At 50.4% G+C, this 23,058-nt stretch overlaps 2 protein-coding genes and 1 non-coding gene across 6 annotated transcripts; 2 read left to right on the forward strand and 1 right to left on the reverse strand.

Moving 5' to 3' along the window:
* Nucleotides 1-1,951: 1,951 nt before the first annotated feature.
* On the reverse strand, nt 1,952-2,055 carry LOC141414300 (U6 spliceosomal RNA). Its single transcript, XR_012439361.1, has one exon. It is a non-coding gene; the product is annotated as a U6 spliceosomal RNA (small nuclear RNA).
* Nucleotides 2,056-7,618: 5,563 nt separating this feature from the next.
* Hdgf (heparin binding growth factor) lies at nt 7,619-16,864 on the forward strand. Its single transcript, XM_020163422.2, has 6 exons — nt 7,619-7,802; nt 13,725-13,801; nt 13,931-14,069; nt 14,689-14,874; nt 15,153-15,367; nt 15,553-16,864. The coding sequence occupies exons 1-6, from the start codon at nt 7,716-7,718 to the stop codon at nt 15,557-15,559; spliced, it is 711 nt and encodes a 236-aa protein (XP_020019011.1). The 5' UTR covers nt 7,619-7,715; the 3' UTR covers nt 15,560-16,864.
* Nucleotides 16,865-18,522: 1,658 nt separating this feature from the next.
* Nucleotides 18,523-22,982, forward strand: Mrpl24 (mitochondrial ribosomal protein L24). 4 transcript variants are annotated; one of them, XM_020163421.2, is made up of 6 exons: nt 18,523-18,647; nt 21,346-21,588; nt 21,672-21,767; nt 21,970-22,073; nt 22,354-22,484; nt 22,761-22,982. In XM_020163421.2, exons 2-6 carry the CDS (start codon nt 21,406-21,408, stop codon nt 22,895-22,897), a joined length of 651 nt encoding a protein of 216 aa, XP_020019010.1. In that variant the 5' UTR covers nt 18,523-18,647; nt 21,346-21,405; the 3' UTR covers nt 22,898-22,982. The 4 variants fall into 4 exon arrangements, with proteins under 4 accessions (XP_020019010.1, XP_020019007.1, XP_020019008.1 ...); XM_020163418.2 differs by having other exon boundaries at nt 18,547-18,685; XM_020163419.2 differs by having other exon boundaries at nt 18,594-18,847.
* Nucleotides 22,983-23,058: the final 76 nt, after the last annotated feature.

Raw genomic sequence — 23,058 nt, forward strand, 5'->3', positions numbered from 1 at the left:
TGGCCAACAAACTCCTGCAAACAGCACTGATGTGAATGGCCCAACACTTTTTTTTTTTTTTTTTTTTTGCAGTACTGGGGTTTGAACTCAAGGCCTTCACCTTAAGCCACTCCACCAACACACTTTTTTTTTTTTTTTTTTTTTTTTTTGTGATGGGTTTTTTCAAGATATGGTCTCACAAACTATCTGCCTGGGGTTGGTTTTGAACCTTAATCCTCCTGATCTCTGCCTCCTAAGTAGCTAGGATTACATGTGTGAGCCACTGGTGTCCAGCTCACAATAACTTTCTCACCTTGCAAAGTGGAAAGAAAAGTGGCAAGAGAGCCACACTCCTGTATAGTATTATTCCCTCAGCATTGTTGGAGCATTGTTATCTAAAGAAAGGAAACAACCTAAATACCCATAAGTGAAACTGGTGAAATAATCTATGACAAAAATATTGTGAGCTATTCCTATTCAAGTGAATGGGACAGATCTTCATGAACTCATATGAAGGAGTATTGTGCCTGTGGCTCATACAGAAGTGGCTCATGCCTGTAATCCTAGCTTCTCAGGAGGATCACAGTCCCAAGCCAGTTAGGAGCAAATAGTTCACAAGACCCTATCTCAAAAAAACCCAATACACAAAAAAAAGGGGGCTTGCGGGCGCTGGTGGCTCATTCCTGTAGGACTCAAGAGGCAGAGATCAGGAAGATTGAGGTTTGAAGCCAGGCAAGGTAGTTTGAGAGACTCTATCTGGATAAAACCCATCATTAAAAAAGGCTGGTTGAATGGCTCAAGGTGTAGGCCCTGAGTTCAAACCCCAGGTGCCACCAAAAAAAGAAAAAAAAAATTGAGAAATACTGGGAACCTTCTCCAGGCAGGTGCACACATCCCTCAGTCAGGAACACTACTGTCTTTGCTTCCCAGGCCCTGCAATTCCAGGCCCCTCCATCTTTAGGTGCTGCCAGAGAAAGCTTCTAGAGGCTCACCTCGGCTCATGTCTCTCTCCTGCCCAAACCTTTTCATGCCTCCTGTCAACCAGTGGAGTGTAAACGGTAGAGTCTGGCCCATAAGTTAGTACTGTATTTTTTTGTTCTTCAAGCAACTGTAATGTGCAGCTCTTGCAGCCATTGCTCTGGAACAACAGACCTTCCCTGGGTGATGGAAATGTTCCTGCACGGTTGTACCAACCACTCGAGGCTACTGAGCTCTTGAAATGTAGTTGGTACAACTGAGGAACTGAGTGGGTTTTTTTTGTTTGTTTGTTTTGTTTTATTTTCTGGCAGTACTGGGGTTTGAACTCAGGACCTCACACTTGCTAGGCAGGCACTCTACCACTTAAGCCTCTCTACCACCTGAGCCTCTCCACCAGCCCTTTTCGTATTGGATATTTTCTTTTTTGACAACACTGGGGTTTGAACTCAAGGCCTCATGCTTGCTAGGCAGGTGCTCTTACCACTTAAGACACTCTGCCACCCCCCCCCACCCCTGATTTTTTGTGTGTGATGGGTTTTTCCAAGATAAGGTCTCTTTAAGTATCTGCCCAGGCTGGCTTTGAACCGTGATCCTCCTGATCTCTGCCTCCTGGGTGGCTACAATTACAGGCATGAGTCACAGACACTTGGCTGAGTATTTCATCTAATCTAATTTTAATCAGCTTAAATTGAATTAATTTTTTTTGTTTTTTTCTTCAGTGTTGGGATTGAACCCAGGGCCTTGAGCAAGCACTTTAACCACTGAACTACATCCCCCGCCTCCTTAATCAGTTTAAACTGAAATAGCCAAATATGTTGGAGAGTGGAACAAGGTGAGCCACTCCACCAGCCCTATTTTTGTGAAGTTTTTCAAGATAGGGTCTCATGAACCATTTTTCTGGGCTGGCTTTGAACCTCAATCCTCCTGATCGCTGCCTCCTGAGTAGCTAGGATTACAGGCGTGAGCCACTGATGCCCGACTTCTGCTCCTCTTTTTTTTTTTTTAACGCTTCACGAATTTTCGTGTCATCCTTGTGCAAGGGCCATGCTAATCTCTGTATCGTTCCAATTTTAGTATATGTGCTGCTGAAGCCAGCACTCTGGTCCTCTTTTTAACAAACAACTTTTTTATTGTGTTATACTTACATACAGAGGAGTAATAAAACATAAGCCTTTCAAAAGAAAAATAGCTAATACTACTATAATAACTGCGAATGTTAACATGTAAGTAAGTACAGAGCACTGCTGAGGCATTTTACATATAATGCATATGTTAATTGATTTATCAGTATCCCCTTTTACACATGATAATACTGAGCACAGAAAGGCCAAATAACTAGACACAAGTCACATAGATGCTATGCAGTAGCGTTGTGATTCCAACCTAGGTAACCTGGCCCCAGCCATCCTTAGCACCCTCATCAACCTGGTTTTGCAGCCCGACCAAGGCAGAGTGCCAATACTTTAGCAGTCCACTGCAAAGTTGCCCAAATGTTACTCAAAATTTAGTATAAGGCTGAGCACCAGCAGCTCATGCTTGTAATCCTACCTACTTGGGAGGCAAATAGTTTAGGATACCCCATCTCCAAAATAACCAGAGCAAAAATGGACTGGAGGTGTCCCACCACAACAACAACAAAATTAATATAAGGTTGGAGACAGAGCCTGAGTTCAAACCCCAGTCCCAATAAAGAAGAATGATGGAGGGGGTGAATTCAATTATGACATATTATAAATATGTCATTACAAAATGAACTTTTGTACATGTCACAATGTACCCCCAGTACAATAAAATGATACTTAAAAAAAATTTAAAAATCAAACTCCTAGTCCCACAAAAAAAAAATAATAGAAGGCCAGATATAGCTCAATGGTACAGTGTGCTTAACATGACAAGAACCTCAGTTCAAAGCCCAACATCAAAAATAAAAACTATTAAAAATCTAATGTGTAGGGCTGGAGGGAGTGGCTCAAGTAGCAGATGCTTGCCAAGCAAGTGTGAGGCCCTGAGTTCAAACCCCAGTACTACCAAAAAAAAAAAGTCATTGGCTGGGGTCATTGAACACACACAGACACATAAATTGAATCTAATAATGATAACTAATAAATGCAGTGATAATTAACTTTATCAGTACTTTTTATGTTCCCAGTTCCATTCGAAGCTCTTTCAGTGCATCAATTCATTCAATCCTCATCACAACCCTATTTTCAGAGTAGAAACTGGGACTGGGGCTTTCCTAAAGGAAAGTAGGAAAGTAGCTTTCCTAAAGTGGAACAAAGTGTCACAAAGTGTCAGTGGCTGAGCTGGTACAGACTTTGTTATCTCTAACTCCACAGCCCACACTCTTAACCACTCTGACTCTACATAAAATGCATAAAAGCAAGGCTTGCTCTTTTATTTGGAAGTGCAGCTTTGAAACCCCACTTTTCTTTCTTTCTATTTTTTTTTTTTTTTGTGGTACTAGGGCTTGAACTCAGGACCTTCACCTTGAGTCACTCCACCAGCCCTTTTTTTGTGTGTGTGATGAGTGTTTTGAGATAGGGTCTCGAGAACTATTTGCCCGGGTTGGCTTCAAACCGAGATCCTCCTGATCTGTGCCTCCTAAGTAGCTAGGCGTGAGCCATCGGCACCCAGTGAAACCCACTTTTCTGACCTAGCCATACTCTTCACTTCCATTTACTTGAGGGGGTAACTGGGGCCAAGAAGTTGTGATGTATACAGTTCACATGGGGTTGAGGGCCAAACCCCTCAGCTCTCCCAGGAGTTCAAGGGAGGGAAGCTGACCTTTCCTTTAAACCTAATAAGCAAGTAATGTTGTGTATTTTCCACTTGAGCCACTCTGCCAGCCCTTTTTTTGTGTTGAGTATTTTCAAGATAGGGTCTCTCAAACTATTTGCCAAGGCTGTCTTTGAACCTCTATCCTCCTGATCTTCTGAGTAGCTAGGACTACAGGTGTGAACCATGAGCACCCAGTAAGAGGTGGGATTTTGCTGTGTTGCCAGACTGGCCTGGAACTCCTGGGCTCCAGTGATCCTCCTGCCTCAGCATCCTGAATAATTGGCACTACAGACATACACCATCATGCCTGGCTAGGTAGTCTTTTAATTTTTTGGAAGAAAGTTGTGTTTAGAAGTTACACCTAAGTGGCCAGCAAAACCAGGTTGTTTCCACTAGTGAAGTACTCCTTTATTTTTTTTTTTTAGATAGGGTCTCACTATGGGGCCCAAACTGGCGTTGAACTCAAGATCCTCCTGCCTGCTGGACACCGGTGCCTGTTATCCTAGCTGCTCAGGAGGCAGAGATCAGAAGGATCACAGTTTGAAGTCAGCCCAAGGCAAATAGTTGGGGAGACCCTATCTCAAGAAAACCCAATACAAAACAGGGTTGGTAGAGTGGCTCAAGTGATAGAGCACCTATCTAGCAAAGCCTAGCAAGCATGAGGCCCTGAGTTTAAGCCCCATTACTACCAGAAAAAAAAAAATACATAAAAAAATAAAAGATCCTTCTGCCTTAGCCTCCTGAGTGTACCACCACACCTGGCTAACTCCTCCCTTTTGATATGCACAGAAGTAGCTTCACCACCATCTTTCCTGACCTTGATCCTCTAATGACACCAGAGCCCTATAGCCTAGTCTATAACTATAAGCCTTATCTGCAGTGGGGCCCCAAGTCCCCCAAATTCTGTCATGACCTCCTTCCCTACAGAAATGTAGACTGATGCACCAGCATTCAAGGAATCATTTCACTGAGAGTTGTGAACTGGTTCCAAGCTGGGCTGGCATGTTGGGGGCCTGTGATGAATGTTGGGTCTTAGCAGCATCGTTGCTGGCAGGCCCAGCATTGACCTTGGAGCTTGTTAGAAATGCACACACCCCAGACTGAATTAGAATCTGCTTTTTAAGAAGATTCCCAGGTGGTTCATTGCACATTAAAGTCTGTAAAGCACAAAGGGAGACCTGAATCTCAGGGGAGGCAGGCTTATGCCCTGCCATGTAACTGACCCTCTGGGGCCCTCAGTTTGGTTGTTAGGGGCAGCTGTGAGTTGGTTCATGATGTAAGGAGAACTTGGGTATTGAATTGCAACCAAGGCCTGGGAGATTACTGCAACAAAGGGAACCTCCGTTGTATTACTACAACAGGCATCTGCACCGTGGACTGAATGAGAGGCCCAAGAGATTTGCTGTAACAAGAATTATTTATTTTTTTTTAAATTTGTGGTGCTGGGGAATCAAACTCAAGGCTTCTCTCTCACATGGGAGGCAAGTGCTCTCTACACGGAGCTACGCTAAATCCCCAGTCCTGTGACAAGAATGTAGAAGCTTTATTGCCTGCCACCTTCCAACAAAGTGGAGAAACGGGAGGAACCCTTGGGTTTAACTAAGTTGGTTGTGCTCAATTGGAAAAGCTTAAAAACATGTTTGACGTGGACACTTAAAGGAAACCTGTTGTGACACTGGACTTTTTTTTTGTCTTTTTTGCCATACTGGGGTTTGAACTCAGGGACTAACTAATACTTGCCAGGCAGGTTGGCTTGGAACCTTAATCCTCCCGATCTCTGATTATCAGCCTGAGTCATCGTGGCCTGGCTGGACTTAGTCCTGAAACACCTTTAAAGACCTGTGACAAGATTCTCTCCTAACAACAATAACAACAAAGAATAGGGTTAGCTTGACAATCTGGACTATCAACCCGCTGCATTTTGAGCTGGAATGTATCGTGAAGACCAGCTGGAATCTAGCTGCTCTGTTGCAACACGTTTAGATTTGCTATGGAAACAAATGGACTGGTCCGTGGCCGAGGGCCTGCGTGGCTTTTTTATTGCAACAGGACCTTGCAGAATGCCCACAGTGCCAATGGCCTAGTGTATTGTGGCCAGGGCCAAAGGGACTCCTATCACAAGGGGCGACATGCTGAGAAGTCACACTGTCATAAAGGCAAGAGTTAGGAAATGCATTACCATGGCCACAGAACAGTCAACTGTTATGCAGGCCTCTGCTAGTGGGAGCAGTGATTGCAAGCCTCTGGCGTTGGCAGAGCAGGCGTGTATTCCATCCTACAGGGAGGAAACTGAGGCCCAGAGAAGTTCAGGGAGTTGCACAAGTTCGCATGATTTATGAGCGGCAGACAGAATGTGGACCTGTGCCTTCTGGCCTTTTGGCTACATTCTACACTTCCATGCGGGGAGACTTTACATAGGCTTTGAAATAGGATCAGGAAAACTTGTAGGGAGGAAAATGCACTATTTTACCTATTCAAACTTGGCATAGTTGGTTGGAAAATTTTTAAGAATTTGTACATGCTGTAATCTAAGACCCAAATGTCTTATTTCTAAGGTCTATAAACAGATGTCTAGAATTTGGGTATAGTGATAGCAAATAAAGATGTTAATTACAATAAAGTCCTATTTGACTTAATGAGAAGAGGCCCGGGTTCAAGTTTTGGCTCTATCACTTCTTAGTACGTGATGTGGGTCAATATATAGTCTCCCAGAATTTGGCAAAATCTTTTTTTTTTTTTTTTTGCAGTACTGGGTTACCAGGCCGGCTTCGGACTGCGTTCCTCCTGATCTCTGCCTCCTGAGTAGCTAGTATTACAGGTGTGAGCCACCAGTGCCTGGCTCTACTCATTTTTTAAGGCCCAGCTCACAGTCAAAACTTTGGTGAAGCCCTCCCAGATTTCCCCCAACTCTGAACCCTTGATAGCGCCTGGCTCCTTGGTTTTCACAGTTTACTAAAGGTTCTGGATTTGCTAGCATTCTGTCTTTTCTCACTGGAACTAAGTTCATCCTTGTGAGGTTAATTAGTGGAAGCCCAATCATTTTTGACAGGCAGCAGCAGAGAAAACCGAGACCTAATGCATTTGAAAGTGGCCACTTGGTGCTACAATCCCTCGGACACCTCCTGACTACCAAATTCGAGCGTATCCTCCATTGAAATAAAGGCCAACGGAGGGCACAAATTCCCGACGTCTCCAGGGCACCAAACAGATTGTATGCACGTTGAGGTTCAGGAAGTACCCCAGTACGAGCGGTGGCGTGGTATCCACGCCTCTCACCCGGGGCGCCTAGCAAGCTGCCAAGAACCGCGGGTGCCTTGGATTGGGATGGACAGGACAGACAGGCACGGCGCCTACACGTCCAGGTTGGGCTGCGCTGGTGAGCGCCCCGCGGAGACGGGGGAGGGGCTGGGACCGCTCCGTCCAGCCGGGCGCCAGCTCCTCCCGGGCGGGCACCCACCGACAGCGGGCACACAAAGCCCGCTCAGCGTGCTCGGCGATCGGCTCCTCTGGCCTGTGTCGCCGCGCGCCGCCAGGCGGCTGCAGGTTGGGCGCCGAGCGGTGGCAGGCACTGGGCGTCTAGCTGCTGCGCGCATCAAACTGCCGCGGGAGGGAGCGAAGGGGGGGGAGGAGGAGGAGGAGGAGGAGGAGGAGTGGGCCGGGAGGAGGGAGGAGGAGTGGGACCGGGCGGGGGGTGGAGGAAGAGGCCTCGCGCAGAGGAGGGAGCAATTGAATTTCAAACACAAACAACTGCACGAGCGCGCACCCACCGCGCCGGAGCGTTGCCCCGATCCGCGCCCGCCCCGTCCGTGCGGCGCGCGGGCGGAGACGCCGTGGCCGCGCCGGAGCTCGGGCCGGGGGCCACCATCGAGGCGGGGGCCGCGCGAGGGCCGGAGCGGAGCGGCGCCGCCACCGCCGCACGCGCAAACTTGGGCTCGCGCTTCCCGGCCCGGCGCGGAGCCCGGGGCGCCCGGAGCCCCGCCATGTCGCGATCCAACCGGCAGAAGGAGTACAAATGCGGGGACCTGGTGTTCGCCAAGATGAAGGGCTACCCACACTGGCCGGCCCGGGTGAGCAGTTCAGCCCCCGATCCCCCTGCGGGATTTGGGTTGCATAACACTCGGGAGGGCACGAGCGCCCAGTGCGGGCGGGTGGAGAGGGGGGCAGGGGCATCTGGGTCCCCAACTCTCCCTGTCGTCCTCAAGCCCACCCGGCGGTTATATAATGGAGGCAGGCGGTGGTGGTGGGGGGACGACACCTGGCGGGTACGGCGTCGGCGCGTAGAGGCGTGTGCGCGGCGTGGGGACCTGAGGGTGCCGGTCACCTCCCGGCCCGGCTCCGTGTGCTCAGTTCCGCCCCCAGCCCCCATACGAGCCGTGGCTGCGGGCGCGCAGTCTGGGTTTGGGCCAGTCGTGTAACTCCTCCCACCGCGCCCCCCAGCGCCGTTGCCAGCCCCTTTTGAGATTCCCCAGTTTCTCCATTGATTGTCGCCCCAGTTCAAACGGACTACGAAGGGTCGCAGCCCAGAGGAGGCTAAATGGAGGCGGAGTTCGCTGCTAGAAAACTTTGGTTGGGGCATCTGTAAGAGGTTTGAAGTTAGGAGGGTCGAGAAATGGTTGGGGGGATGCCTTAAGAAAGGATCCACCTGGCTTGGAAATTCTCCGCCACAACTCATCAACCCTCAGCTCCACAAAAATATTTCTCCATATGCCACCAGCCCAAAATTGAGACTGATGGCGCAGGACCTCATGTGGGTTTGGAAAGTTCAGCCCAGACTACCCAAGGGGGGGCGGGGAAGCCTTCCCCCCAACACTCAATGTGAATATCTCCCGCCAGATGGGCCTAGTATCCACCATGTGGTTCCAGCCCGCCAACTGAAGGGCCTCCCCTCCTTCCAGCACCTGGCCAGGTGGGAGGGTGGGGCCCCGAAGCTAAGCCTGGTGTGTTTATCACCTTTTCCCTAAGGACTGAGATAGGTTAAGTAAGGAGGAGGGGAGGTTGCCAGTTGCCGCAGGAGAATGGAGGTGTGTGGGGGGCAGTGCCTCTGGCAACATTTTCAAAGTTGATGTAGAGGGGCCTTGGTATTAGGTGAGGGCATGAGTCAGCCCCCTAGAGTGTAAGACTCCTGTAGGGTGAAATCCAAGGGCAGAAAGGAGTGGAGGAAGAGGACCCAGAGCAGGAGGACTGCCTTGTGGCTTTGGGTTGCTCTCTCAGAGTCATGCTGTCTGTTCATTTGGTCCGATGCTGCCCTTAGCCAAGAAATTGCCCCAGGCTAGCCTGGGTCCTGTCCAAGGTGTCAGGCGAGATCAGCCACTCAGGAAATCCTAAAGACCCTTGTGAACTCTGTGCCCACTCCTGAGGAGTGGGCCTAAACCCACATTGCCTTGAGCTCAGATGGATTGAACAAGGCTTAGCTTCTGGCACAGGAGTGAAGTAGAGAGCAGAGAGTAGCAGGGCTCTCTTTCCAGTGGCTGAGGCAGGGCAGTGTGTGGAAGCACCCATAGCCAGCCTTGTGTGTGGCCTTCTGAATACTCATGTACTTTACCCTGCACCCTTTGATCCAACTGGCTTCTTGGCCCAGATGCCAAGGCCTGGTGGCCAGGCAAGAATTGAACCCAAATCTCTCTACTGCTTCTCCCTTTTGGAAGTGAAACAAAGTCCAGAGGCTGGGCTAAGTCAGGGGAGTAGGAGTTAGTTGGGATGTGGGTTGCAAAGAACCCCTTCTGGGCCAGGTAGGAGACAAAAGGGGTAGGGACCCAGAAGGACCTACAGTGAACCTCAGGTTTCCTGTGGCCCCTGAACTGGGGATACCATTAATTTCTTTCACCCTGGGACCAAAGAGTAGGATGGAGAAGGCAGAGTTTCTTCCTCCATTTTTTTTTTTTTTTTTTTGGAAGGGGTTGGGGGAGAGGGGGGACTGGGGTTTTAACTCTGGACCTTGTGCTTGCCTAGGCGCTCTACTACTTGAGCCTCCCCCCCGCACGGTCCCCTCCCCCTAGCCCTTTTTAGAGCTTTTTCCTCTACAGAGGCCTGGGCCTCTTAGATAAAGTTAGAATTGGGATAAGGAGCTCTCAAGGAGGTGGGCCCCTACACTTCGCCTGACTCTGGCTCTTGATTGTGACAGTTGGGTGCACTGGTACACCCAAGACTGTTATCTCCCAGATCATCCCCTTGAGCCCCCCCAAAACAGACAACTCACTGAGCCTGGACCCTGTGTGGTAAGAGCCTGAGGTGCCCAGCCCTTCCTGAGGTGGATGAGGAATAAGAGGGAGTCTTTGATGACTATTGGGCAGCAAGAACACTCAGTTGTGAAGGCCACTGTGTGGACCTTACCCGTTCTTAATCCCTGCTGCTGGGGAGGATGGGTGATTCTGCGAGGGGCCACGTGGTAGCAGGACCTGTCTGGAAGGATGGTGTGACTCCATCTTAACCTTCTCCTTTCCCTCTTCCTCCTGCCTAACCTAGGGGGATCTCCAGGCACTTAACAATTATAAGCTCCAAGGCTCAGGGATTTGCCCCAGGTTCCTTCCTCTGCTCCTCCTCCCTCTGTTTCTGTTTCACAATCCCAGAAAAACTCCTAAGCAGCCCACAACCTCCTGTCTTTCCCCGGTCTGCCCCTCCCCCGCCTCTTTTCTGCCCCTTGGGCTTGCCACACTTCCCGCCCCCAACTGTCTGAACTGCCTGCTGCCCTGGACTTTCCGGTTCCTGGGTCAGGTCAGCCCAGCCCTGGGTGTGGTGGTCGGAACCCTGGCTGGTAGCCAGTGTGTGCTTAGCCTTCCCTTTTCCTTCCCAAGTGCTGGGGAGGACATCCTAGGCCTGCTTTGGGACTGAGGCTGGTGGAGCAGTGTTCAGCCCTTCCCCCTGCTCTTCCCCTGAACACTTCAGATCACTCTGCAGGCCTCAGTCCTCAGCAGGATGGGATTTCATGTGCTCACGCTTGCCTGATGGAGCCAGGCAAATGTGGAGGAGTAAGGGTGGGGGTGATGGGCCCCAGCCTGAGAAGTAACTTGCCTGGATCCCTAGACTAGCTTAAGAAGTTTCAGAACCCATTCCCTCTTGGCTAGTGGAGGGGTTGCTGCAGGGTCCCCAGCACATCTGGCCCCACCCTGACCCACTTATCCTTGACTCACTGGTTCTGAGTCACAGCCTGGATACAAATGCACCACTTGGGAGACAAGACGTCAGTATTGGGGTGCACAGTTCCCCTGAGACCTTACATCTTCTACATCTAGGCAGAACTACCCTTTACTCCCAAGTGCAAGGAAAGATGTTTCCTTTGTGGCTTGAGGGATGGAGGTACCCCTACAGAAAGATTTCGTTCTCCTTTTTGAGGGGCTGGGAATTCCATTAAAGGAGAAGAGTGAGGCTCTCCTGGCCCTTCCCCCAGGTACCTATACTCAAGGTTGGGTGGAGTGACCTTTTTGGGGAAGATGCCCATCTGCTCAGGGCCTGTCATCCAACCCTCATCCCTCCATACCCATCCTTTATGCATCTGGAAGCCAACATGGCTGGTGTGTTTCATTCTATTTTTAATTCCACCCAATCTTTTCATTTCTTCCTGGGGCTGGGCAGCTGGTGGCCTCCTGAGTCACCTGCCACACTGTTCAGATTCAGCTATCCAACTCTGAGTTTACTTGCCATGGGAAGTTGGGGTGACCAGGTGCTTCAGTTGTGCTCCTGGAGAGAACCTCATGTCTAATTTCTGACCCTTCACCTACCCTACCCCTCTTCCTTACCCTCAGTGTCTCCTCTTTCATCACACATCTATTATGAGCATATTAATGCCCTGGCTCAGGTATGGGTACTGAAAATGCAGAGATCAAAAGTTCCCTGCTGCATTCCCAGCCTTAGGCCCTTGCCTCCTCCCTCACTTCCAGGTCCACCTAGGAGAGAGGCCTAGGGAAGAGCCCTTGCTATTATCCTGTGGCTGTCTCCTAGGATCTCTAAGCCCTGGAGGCCCTCATTTTGCTTTTTGCTCCCCCCCGGTCCCAGAGGAGGTTGGGGAGCTAGCTGGTAACAGCAGCCAGGTGTCCCTGTCCAGCTTCTGCTGGACACCCCCCAACCCCAAATCTGGCTTCCTGAGTTGAGAGTAAGTTCCCCTCATGTAGCAGCCCTCCAGCCCTAGCTGTGGTTTCTTAGCTCAGCTCCAGACCCAGGTGCCAGACTCTACGCTTGGGAGTGGGGTGTTGTGTCCCCTCCTCCCCAATCCGGATAGAGAGCCTAGGGGGAAGGGCGGGCACATTCCTGGTTGCTGAGTGGCCCTGGGGGCGGGGTTGTGTTGTCATGGCGATGGGGATCCTGTTTGTAGGGGGAACTGCATGCCTTTCCACCCCCTGCTCCCACACCTCTGGGTCTCCTGATACTTAGGGAGGGCCCAGTTTGTTCTGGGCCTTCCTTTGGGGGAGGGGCTCGACCTCTGTCCCCAGAGGCCACGGGGCAAGAGAGGGAGGTGCCTAGAAGCCTGAAGACTTCCAAGTCTGGGACGAGATGCCCCTCAGATACATGCCCAGGCCCCACCTCCACTCCTGGGTGTGTCTCAGTTCATTCCCATCCACCCAGCCTCCCTGTCTCTACAGGCCCTCTGTCGAGGCCCTCTGTCCCTCTCTCTGTGCTAATCACTGCCTTGGCCTGTCTGTGTCTCTCCTGTCTGCCTCTGGGCCCCAGTCAACATGGCCACCTGGCCTCGGTCAGGCGGGAAGCCAGTCGGCTAGGGCTGTTGCAAGTGTTGCTGGGAGTTGTAGTCCCCACCTTCCAACCTTTAGCTCTGCTTGGTCTGGCTTCCAGGATCTGATCAGGGAGAGGCTGGCTAGGTCACTGTCTCTTTATTTTCCAGACCTCAGACCTCTGCATGTCCCACCTTCATCACAGCACTTCTCTTGGGCTGGGATAGGTGGGAGAGGGGATCAAGTCAGGAGATTAGGGCTGAGACCTGGCCCTCACTATAACTTGCCCTGTTATTTTGTTCAGATCATCTTTTCTAGGCTCGGTTTCCTCATCTGTAAAATAAAAGGGGTTGACTACTAATGGGGCTTTCAAAGTGTTCCCTAGAAGTCTTTTAGAGCTACTATTAGAGCCCAGAATTGAACAGGCAGCTCTTTGGCTTCCCCCTCCACTTCAGCCAGAGTAGTCTGCCTTTGTTTCATAGATTCATTAAGTATTAGTGTGTACCTACTGTGTGCTGGGGATAAAAGCAGACCTGGGCTGGATGTGGTGGTACTCTCCTGTGATCGCAGCACTTGGGAGGCTGAGGCAGGAGGGTCTTGAATTCAAGATCCTCCTGAGTTTTTTGATCAACCTTGGCATGAGAAAATAACAAAAAAAAAAGCAGACTTGGTCTCTGACCTTGGGGTGGTGACAGTCCAGATAGTACATAGATGTCAATCAAGTAATAATATAATGCTGTGTAAAATTGGAACCGTGAAGGCGGAGTGCTAGGGGAGTTTTTCCCTGGGCAACTGACTGGGTCAGGATCTGGGGAAGCTTTCTGGAGGAAGTGACGATGGGTAGTTAGTGAGTGTGACAGACTGAAAGAACAGCATGGAACCGAAAGTGAAGGGCAGCACCCTGGGAAGGGTTCATGACAACAAACACTTGGCGGACATACTAATGAAAGTTCTGGTCCTTTAGCCCTCACACCTCAATAGATTAAGTCCTGGAACTATTTCCACTTTACAGATAAGGATAGGTAGAGAGGTTTAGTTAAGTTGCCCAAGGTCAACCACTTTGAGTGGCAGAGTTGAGATTCAGACCTTGCCATTGTGGAGAAGGAGTGGGTCCTAGTCACAAGAAGTTATTGAAAGCGTGAAATGCTAGGATCAACATTTCATAGTTGGAGCCAGGCATGGGGTGCATGATTGTAATCCTAGCTTTGAATCTCGGGTACTACTGGGTTTGGCTTTGCCGGAATGACCACGCCTAAGAGGTTGGCACCCCACCACAAATTGAAGATCTCAGGACTCCTGCTCATACTTGCTTCCCTACTCTCACCCCAGATTGATGAGATGCCTGAGGCCGCCGTGAAGTCGACAGCCAACAAATACCAAGTCTTTTTCTTCGGGACCCACGAGACGTGAGTGAGGGGCCAGCAGGGTGCAGGTGGGGATATCCAGGGAGGTGGTGACAGTGCCCCTCCGTATTTGGGCTGTGTAGCTCAGGGGTAGTGAGGGGTTCGAGAGCACAGTCTCCCATCTCTCACCAGGGCATTCCTGGGCCCCAAAGACCTCTTCCCTTACGAGGAGTCCAAGGAGAAGTTTGGCAAGCCCAACAAGAGGAAAGGGTTCAGCGAGGGGCTCTGGGAGATCGAGAACAACCCTACTGTCAAGGCTTCGGGCTACCAGGTGAGCTGCCATTTGTCCCAAAGACCCCAGGGAGACAGGTGTGGCTTGGCTCCCAGAGCCTGATGCTTATTCAGAACATCAGGGCTTTAGGGTGGTGGGGAGGGGGGCTTCCTGCAAGAGGGGATGGGGTTGTGGGAGTGTCACATAGTCGTGCTCAGGGGCAACTGTCAGCAGCCTAAGGGGCAAGAACAGGATGGAGGCGGTAAGTGGGGCCAGGCCTTTTTTGAGCCAGCATGAGTACTAGACATGGCCTTAACTCTTTTCACGAAGACTTCCAGGAGGAGGTGCTCGTGAGCCGGGCAGGACAAGGCGGGAGGGTGGGGGGCGGGGGTTGGCGGGGAAAGGGTCCCAGCTCCCTTTGGGAGAAGTTGACCCGAGGTTTTGCCTCCTGCTCCAGCCCTCCCCCCTCCTGCACAGAGCCCTGCCTGCCCGGCCAGTGGGTTTACCCCGGGGCTAATCCAACAGAGGTGGGTCTCAAATCACTTGTGAGACTGGGCACCTGGGTGGGGGAGGGGGAGAGGCGGGAGAAGGAAGGAGTGAGTGGCTGAGGGGGTGGCATGGGAGGGGGCCCAGCGTGGCAGCCCCTGGTGCCACTCAGCCTCTGCTGTCTTCGCTGCAGTCCTCCCAGAAAAAGAGCTGCGTGGAAGAGCCAGATCCAGAGCCGGAAGCCACAGAAGGTGATGGCGATAAGAAGGGGAATGCTGAGGGTAGCAGTGATGAGGAAGGGAAGCTGGTCATTGATGAGCCAACCAAGGAGAAGAATGAGAAGGGGGCACTGAAGAGGAGAGCGGGGGACCTACCGGAGGTAACTGCCACCTGCTGGGGGCCTAGACGTCCTTGAGCATTCTCCACAGGGCATCCCCAAAGCATCAGAGCCCAGTCTGGGCTAAATTCACCCCCTAGTCTTGAGGAGTGATTGGCTGAGAAAATGAGGTGCAGAAGAAGGTGTTCCAGCTAGTAATGGAAGCACTGTCTGTGGGTATTAGTCCAGGAAGGAGCTCCTGAGGAGGGGGTATAGGGTGGTGGCTGATTGCTTCTCTCTCCAGCTTCATCCCACATTCTCTTTCTGCTGATTCTGCCTAGGACTCCCCTAAACGTCCCAAGGAGGCAGAAGACCCTGAGGGGGAGGAGAAGGAAGCAGCCACCTTGGAGAGTGAGAAGCCTCTGCCTGTGGAGGTGGAGAAGAATAGTACCTCTTCTGAACTGGGCTCTGGCCGGGGGCCTCCAGAAGAAGAGGAAGAGGAGGAAGAGGCCGCCACGGAAGATGCTGAGGCCCAGGGCGTCAGAGATCATGAGAGGTGAGTGAGCCGCCTTGGCAGTGGGCTGGGAGGGTCCAGCCACTTGCACAGAGGAGGAGAAAGGGCCACCATGGTCAGCCTCTTGGGAGGCCGGGTGGGCTCTCCCAGGAGACCGGCACTGGCTGGGGCAAGACCAGGCCAAGGCTACACCATTAACCCTTCTCCCCTCCAACCCTCCCCTGCAGCCTGTAGCCACCAATGTTTCAAGAGGAGCCCCTGCCCCGTTCCTGCTGCTGTCTGGGTGCTACTGGGGAAACTGGCCATGGCCTGCAAACTGGGAACCCTTTTCCCACCCAACCTGCTGTCCTCCTCCATTCTCTTTCCCCACTTTAAGCCCAGCCCCTGAAGATTGACCTGGGCCTCACCTCCAGGTCCCTATACCCTTGTGATCTGAGTTAGGGCCATGTCTTCTCCCTGGGATGAGATGAGGCCATTGTGTCCCTTGCTGCTTAGAGCTGTTTCCCAGGGCTTTTGGGGCCTAGGCTGCTGTTTCCATCTCCTGTCACCCTATCTCCTCCCCCAGGCGTTCTGGACCTCTGGGTTGGGATAGGGCTAGGAGTGGGAAAGATGGAGCATAAACAGCAGGATGGGCTTTTGGAGCCTGGGAGGGGCAATCTCTAAATTGAACAGGGAGGGCAAGAGGGTGGCCTCTCGAGGTCCTGTCCCTTACTCCCACACCTATTTCCCAGCTGCCTAAATTTCATGGAAAGTGGGACAGCTTGGGGGGGAGGGCCCCCCTTCTATAAATCCTTCATTGATAATATCTATTCTTTTGCCTGACCCCGGGAGTCTGGGAGTTACAGTTTATCATCAAAAGACTTTGGGGCTCCCAAGTTCTTTGGGCCAAAGACCTGAGACCTGAGGGTTGACTTTACCCACTTGGGTAGGAGTGTCAAGCATCTGTGCCCCTTTAGACCTTTGGGGCCAGAGATGGGATACCTTGGGGTGACACCCTAGCTGCCCTAGTCCCTCTTTCCATAGTGCTCCAGGCCAGCCTGTAGTCACATATATCACCCAGACATAAAGGAAAAGACACATTTTTTAGGAAATGTTTTTAATAAAAGAAAATTATAAAAAAAATTTAACACCCCCTCCAGCCCTTTGTGTGCTCCCCATTCTGCTCTTTTCTTCCCTACCATTGCCCCCATTTCTGAGGTGCACTGGGAGGCTCCCCTTCTTTGGGACTTGATAACTTTCTTTTTGTTGCTGGGGCTTTGGTGTTCCTTCCCGTGTCATTTTCCATCCTCATACCCCCACTTGGTTCCCTGGGTGTTGTCACCAGATCCAATTTGTAGCCCACTAAGAGGACAGAGAGAAGTGCTTTCTTTCTTCCAGCCTCTTTCTAGTGGTCTCTGCCTCTCTTCTGTCTCTTGTCTCTTACTCCTGCCCCCTCTTCCTTGGGCTCTGATGAAAAATTGCTGACTGTAGCTTTGGAAGTTTAGCTCTGAGAACCGTAGACAATTTCAGTTCTAGAAAAATAAAACCTGTTGATTACTATTTGGATTCTGACTGATTCTTTCGGGGTATATTTGTTAATTGAAGAAGAGGGGAATTGAAGAAGGGAATGTAAATGATTTCCTTCTGAAATTAGGGTAAGAATGTTTAGCCTCTTCCATTCCCAGGCTGTTAGAAATCCAAAAATTTATGAGGACAGTCTTACAATAATAAAACCACACCATCCATTTTACTTGTCCTGCCCAACCAGTGTTTGAATCACAGCTTCCCTCAAAGCATCTGGGAGGGTTGAGTTTGTTTTGTTTTGTTTTGTTTTGATGGGACTGGAGTTTGAACTAAGGGCTTCAAGCTTGCAAAGCAGGCGCTCTACTGCTTCAGCCAAACCTGGCCTGGTTATTTTGGAGATGGGAGTCTTGTGAACTACTTGCCTTGGCTGGCCTCAAACTGCAATTCTGATCTCAGCCTTCCAAGTAGTTAGGATTACAGGCGTGAGCCACTGGTGTCCTGCTAGGGAGGGTTTTTTAAAAGGAAAATTGTACAAAGTATTGGCCACAGCTCAAATGGTCATGAAATTGGGTGTTTTTTGTTTTGTTTTTCTGAGACAGGGTTGTCCAGGGCTGGTCTCAAACCTGAGATCCTCCTGCCTCCCAGATGCTGGGGGTTTTAGAAACAACATTGGCCTCCCAAGAGCAGGCCAAAGATTAGAAAGATAACTAGCTAGTTGGGTGGGCTGCAAACCACATGACAGGCCAATTAAGAGAGATGTTGAGGTAAGGAAGGCAACTTTATTCCAAATGCCAGGGGACCTAGAAGGTGGAAGATTTGGCCAAAGTTCATCCTGCTGAGAGGTTGATTTAGGGGGAGTTTATGTAGGAGATGAGATGGAAGACTAGTGGGCGCTTTCTCACAGGTGGTTTATAGCCAATTGATACATCTGATCCTAATCACTTAGTCATGAGATGCTTTTCCAGAACAAAGATAATTTCCTTGGGCTATTCATGTTGCCTATTAGTTTGTCCACCTAAGTTACTGACATTACACAGTGGACACGCGAGACAAGATAGCTACCTGGAGGCCCTCTTGCTGATAACCAGTCATTTAAGAAAACACTTGACCTGATTATTGTGGAAGACAGGGTCAAATAGGGAGTTGGTTATGATCTGTGGTCTTTGGGCTGGCCTTCACTAGAGATGCCTCTTAACCTTAACTAGTGATGAGAGGGTGGGAGGAAGGTAGATAGGGTGGAATCCTCCCAGCACTCCCCAAATTTTGTGGTACATCGGACCAAATCTCTTAAGTCCCTTCCAGATCTGACATTTTGTGACTTAGATTATCTACTGGCATTGGAAGGGTCCACGTTTCATCCCTTCCTCTAGAAAGCCCATGACAGTTTTTGAATCTGCCCTGCGCCCTTCAGCAGGGAAGGGCGAGGACAGTAATAGCTGTAGTCTCGCCTGAAAAGAGACCCTTTGCTTTGAACCGAAAGCCACAACCGCCTAGAAAATGGAGCCATCTTCTCTGGAAACTGCAATTCCCAGCGGCCTCCGCGCAGAGCTTGCGCAAGAATATACTATGCGTGTCAGCCTATCCGCTTTGCCTTCAATTCCCGACATGCTCTTCATCGCCTATAGCCGGCCAAACTTCCTGTTCCTGCCTTGCGTTTATAGTGACGGACTACAACTCCCAGCATGCCAAGTGGCTAGCTTCGTTGAGTTTCCGCTCAGCAAATAGACTACATTTCCCAAAACCGGTGGGCCAGGACGGGTGGGGCTGAGGACCCATGTGCATAGGTTACGGGCTGCCCCTCAGCGGTGCAGCGAAAAAGGTTGGTGAGGTCGCATGGCCTTTGGGGCTCGCAGGGAGGTAGGTGCAGGAACTGACTTCCTTTTCCCTAGCTGCGACAGAGTTGCCTCCCCTGAGTTTCTCTGCACCGGAAGGTCGGAGCAGGTGGGTGCTGAAGATTGCCGGGGCCTGGTGAGATACGTTTTTAGGATGTGGGTTCGCATCCTGGACCAGGCTGGCGGGGTAAGCCTTTGGAACCGCTGGACCTCACTGGCTTGCACTGCGCAGTGAAAGCCCCACCGCGGAAGCGGCAACAGCCTCTCTAGTTTGTGGAGAGAAGGGAAAGATCTAATGGGCGTGCTTGGATTGGGCTGTCTCCTGGGTTCTCCTCCCAGAGTTTGAGGGTTTCCCTGCAGCACTTATGCAGGTGGCTTGGGTCTTAAGGTTGGCCCCGCTTCTATCAGCTGAACGAGGAGAGGGCAAGTCACTCCAGGTCTGAGAGCTTTGGTTTTCTTGGCTATAAAAGGGACCTTGTGATAATTGTACCATACAGTCTGCTTTCCTGGGCATGGTGGAAACTGGTTCTGTCCCCCCAGCACCAGAAAAGAAAACAGTTGCCACTAATACTGAATTTCCAGCATTAAGTTTGTCACGTAGTGATGCTCTATAATTATTTGTTGATTCTAAATAGGAATACTTAAGCCCTTATATTTAACCAGCATTAGTTCATGACATTGGGCCTTCTTACCGCTCCCTACCCCCCACCACCACCACCATGCTGAGATGTGTGAAGAAGAAAAAAGGGGCTGGGGATGTAGATCAGTGGTAGAGTTCTTGCCCAGCATGTGTGGGACTCTGGATTCAAACTCTAGCAGCACAAAAAAAAAACATTGAAGAAATTTAAATGGCCAATAGTTCACTCTTCAGATAAATCAGGTTTTTTGGGGTTTTTTGAGGGTTTTTTTTGGGGGGGGGTTATGAGGTTTGAACTGGGGGCAGGAGCTCTACTACTTGAGCCATTCCATAGTCCCCCTCACCCCCTTTTTTTTTTTTTGCGGTATTCAGGCTTGAACTCTGGGCCTACACCTTGAACCACTTTTTGTGAAGGGTTTTTTTCAAGATAGGGTCTAGCGGAACTAGTTGCCTGGGGTGGCTTCGAACTGTGAGCCTCCTAATATCTCCCTCCTGAGTAGATAGGATTATAGGTATAAGCCACCGGTGCTCAGCCACTTCCCTTTTTTGTGTTAGGTGTTTTTGAGATAGGTTCTGGAATTGAGATCCTCTTGATCTCTGCCTCCCGAGTAACTAGGATTACAGGCATGAGCATGTAAGAGGCACCTGGCATGTTGCTTTTTAATGCATGTCAGTAGAAAATGAAAATGTGAGCCAGACAGTGGTACATGTCTAATCTTAGCACTCCAGAGGCTGAGGCAGGAGGATCTCAAGTTTGAAGACAGCCTCAAAACCCTGTCTCAAAGAAACAAATAAAGGACAAAAGTAACTTCAGTGACACCAGCCACCCTGTCATGTTTCATACAGTGAAACTGAAGCTAAGGATCATACAGTAAGACAATGGGAGCAGGGACTGGAACCAAGCTGGCAGTAGGGAGTCACCAGTCGGTCAGGTAGTGTGACTCCCCAGGACTCCTTATGCCATTGTAGTACAGTTCACTTGTATTTTGAAGCTAAGTTCATTCTTCTCTGCAAAATGCCTTCTTCATCCTTGTCTGTAGGGTTAACTGAGATGACCCAGGAAAGCACTTAGCATATAGCACCTAGCATGTAGCAAGTGCTCAGTATACTGAAACACTTTGTTTTTTGAGACAGAGTCTAGCTAGGTAGCTAGGTAGCGCGGGATGGCCTCAAACTTGATCCTCCCGTGCTGAGATTACAATATGCACCACCACGTCCAGCCAGCACTTTTTATTTTTGCCAGTTCTTTTACTGTCCCATTAATTTAGTTCACCATTGTAAACTGGGAGACTTAATTAGGAAATTTAGGACCCAACAATCTTAGAGGACAGTACTGGATCCAAAACCCTTAGAAAAGAGGCTATGCTATTTTAGGGAGGAGTGCTTATTTCTCATCTGAGGACAGGAAGAGGGATAGGGACATTTTTAACTTGGTTTTGTTGTTGTTTTGCGGTACTGGGGTTTGAACTCAGCCTTGCTAGGCAAGTAACCCATTTTTATCTCTGCTGCCTTTTTGTTCATTTTACCTTGTGACTGGCCTATGCTAGTGCCAGTGCCTTATGCAACACTCTCCAGAAATAACAACCTGTCAACCCCTTTTATTTATTTTTGCAGTACTCTTGAACTGTTTGCCCAGGCTCGCTTCGAACTGCAATCCTCCTGATTTCTGCCTCCTAAGTAGCTAGGATTATAGGCGTGAGCCACCAGCATCCAGTCCTTATCCCACTGTTTATGCATCCATCTAATAACGTTCTTGAGTACCTACTGTGTGCCAAGCTCCACTGAGACCTTCTGGATTCAAGAGTGAATTGAGGCCCCTAGCCTCAATTTTTTGGACTTCAAAGTCAGATGTATATGGGTTTGAATGCTCATATCTCCACATAGTAGCTCCGTGTGACTATGGACAGATTACTTAACCTCTCTGTTTCCTCGTCTGTAAAGTGAAGATATTTTGTGAAGGTTCCATGAGATGAGGTCCGTTGAGTAACAGTAAGTGCTTTAAAAGCATTCCTTTCCATCTTTTCTCCCCTTGTTTCTCTCCATACTAGAGCTGATAAAGAAAGTTTCTGAGACTTTCACTGGTGAGGGGTTTTCTCGAAGCCTCCAGAATGCGTCTCTCTGCCCTGCTGGCCTTGGCATCCAAGGTCACTCTACCCCCCCACTACCGCTATGGGATGAGCCGCCCAGGCTCCCTGGCAGATAAGAGGAAGAACCGTCCATGGACCAGGCGGCGCCCAGTGGCTGTGGAACCCATCTCTGATGAAGACTGGCATCTATTCTGTGGGGACATGGTGAGAACCTCAGACAGGAGATAGAGTGACAGGGAGGCTCCTGGGCAAGCATCCCCCTGCTTCATCCTGGTGTCTTCCCACAGGTGGAGATCCTAGAAGGCAAGGATGCTGGGAAGCAGGGCAAAGTAGTTCAAGTTATCCGCCAGCGAAATTGGGTGGTCCTGGAGGGGCTGAACACAGTAAGTGAAGTGAGAGACGCTCAGGAAGCTTCTCCCCATGTGTCTTTCTCCTTTGCGCACAGCACAGGGTGGCAGGAGACTGGCTGAGGGGCTGGCTGTGTGACTGAACCCTCTACTTGTCAGCTTGGGCTACATGCGCTGAGCAACAGTGGATAAGCCCTCTTCACACCCTTGCTTTCTGATACCCCCCTCTCTTGGACAGCATTACCGTTACATTGGCAAGACCAAGGATCACCGGGGAACCATGATCCCTAGTGAAGCCCCCTTGCTTCACCGCCAGGTCAAGCTAGTGGATCCTGTGGACAGGCAAGCATATGGGGCTCTGGTCAAAGGGCCTGTGAGCCCACAAAATGTTGACCAGAGAGTCAGGGGTGAGTAGCACTTTATCCAATGGGAATGGTGAGCTGAATACTCTGTAAGTTCAAAGGCCCATCTCCTGGACATGATTCCCTGTGAATAACCCTGATACAGAGGTAGAGAAACAAGGTGGTAACCTTGATGTTTTCAACCATTGAATGTACTTCTGGGTTGGAATGTGGCATAGGGACCTGGCTTCTAGGCCAGGCTCACTTTTTCTATCCACCAGGAAACCCACTGAGATCGAGTGGAGATTTACTGAGGCAGGAGAGCGGGTTCGAGTCTCCACAAGATCAGGAAGAATTATTCCCAAACCTGAGTTTCCCAGAACCGATGGCATTGTCCCTGAAACATGGGTTGGTAAGACTGGGAAGGGGACAGGATGGAAGGGGTGAGACAAGTTGGCAGCCGGGTATGGTAGTGAGACTGAGGTAGGAGGATCACGGTGAAGTTCCAGGCCAGCTTGGGCTACATAGTGAGACTGTTCTAAAAAACCAAGGGCCTGAGAAATAAGCTCCATGGTAAAGAGCTTGGCTAGCATGCACAAGGCCCTGGGTTCCATCCCCAGTATCACTGAGAGAGACAGAGAGATCAAGTCAACAAACTCTCCTACCAATCTTTCCTCTGGCTTAACAGATGGCCCCAAGGACACATCGGTGGAAGATGCTTTAGAAAAAACTTACGTTCCTCGTCTAAGGACACTGGAGGAAGAGGTGATGGAGGCAATGGGGATCCAGGAAACCCGGAGACACAAGAAAGTCTATTGGTATTGAGCCTGGGGACAGCAGCTTCTCCTTGTCATTGACTTGAAGGCTGAGGCACACCTTCCTCAGACACCAATAAAGAGCACTAGCCTTGTGTGCAGCTGCTATTCATGCTGCAGTGTCCCCCTACCATCCCACCCCAGGGAACCATTTCCAGGAACTGAGGGAAG

The sequence above is a fragment of the Castor canadensis genome, chromosome 11 (genome assembly GCF_047511655.1).
Source record: "Castor canadensis chromosome 11, mCasCan1.hap1v2, whole genome shotgun sequence".
Lineage (NCBI taxonomy): Eukaryota > Metazoa > Chordata > Mammalia > Rodentia > Castoridae > Castor > Castor canadensis.

Coding starts and splice junctions, on each gene's coding strand:
- Hdgf (XM_020163422.2), top strand. CDS start 7,716: ATGTCGCGATCCAACCGGCAGAAGGAGTACAAATGCGGGGACCTGGTG. Junction 13,802..13,930: donor TTCTTCGGGACCCACGAGAC/GTGAGTGAGGGG, acceptor ATCTCTCACCAG/GGCATTCCTGGGCCCCAAAG. Junction 14,875..15,152: donor GAGCGGGGGACCTACCGGAG/GTAACTGCCACC, acceptor GATTCTGCCTAG/GACTCCCCTAAACGTCCCAA.
- Mrpl24 (XM_020163421.2), top strand. CDS start 21,406: ATGCGTCTCTCTGCCCTGCTGGCCTTGGCATCCAAGGTCACTCTACCC. Junction 21,768..21,969: donor TCCTGGAGGGGCTGAACACA/GTAAGTGAAGTG, acceptor TCTCTTGGACAG/CATTACCGTTACATTGGCAA. Junction 22,074..22,353: donor CTAGTGGATCCTGTGGACAG/GCAAGCATATGG, acceptor TCTATCCACCAG/GAAACCCACTGAGATCGAGT.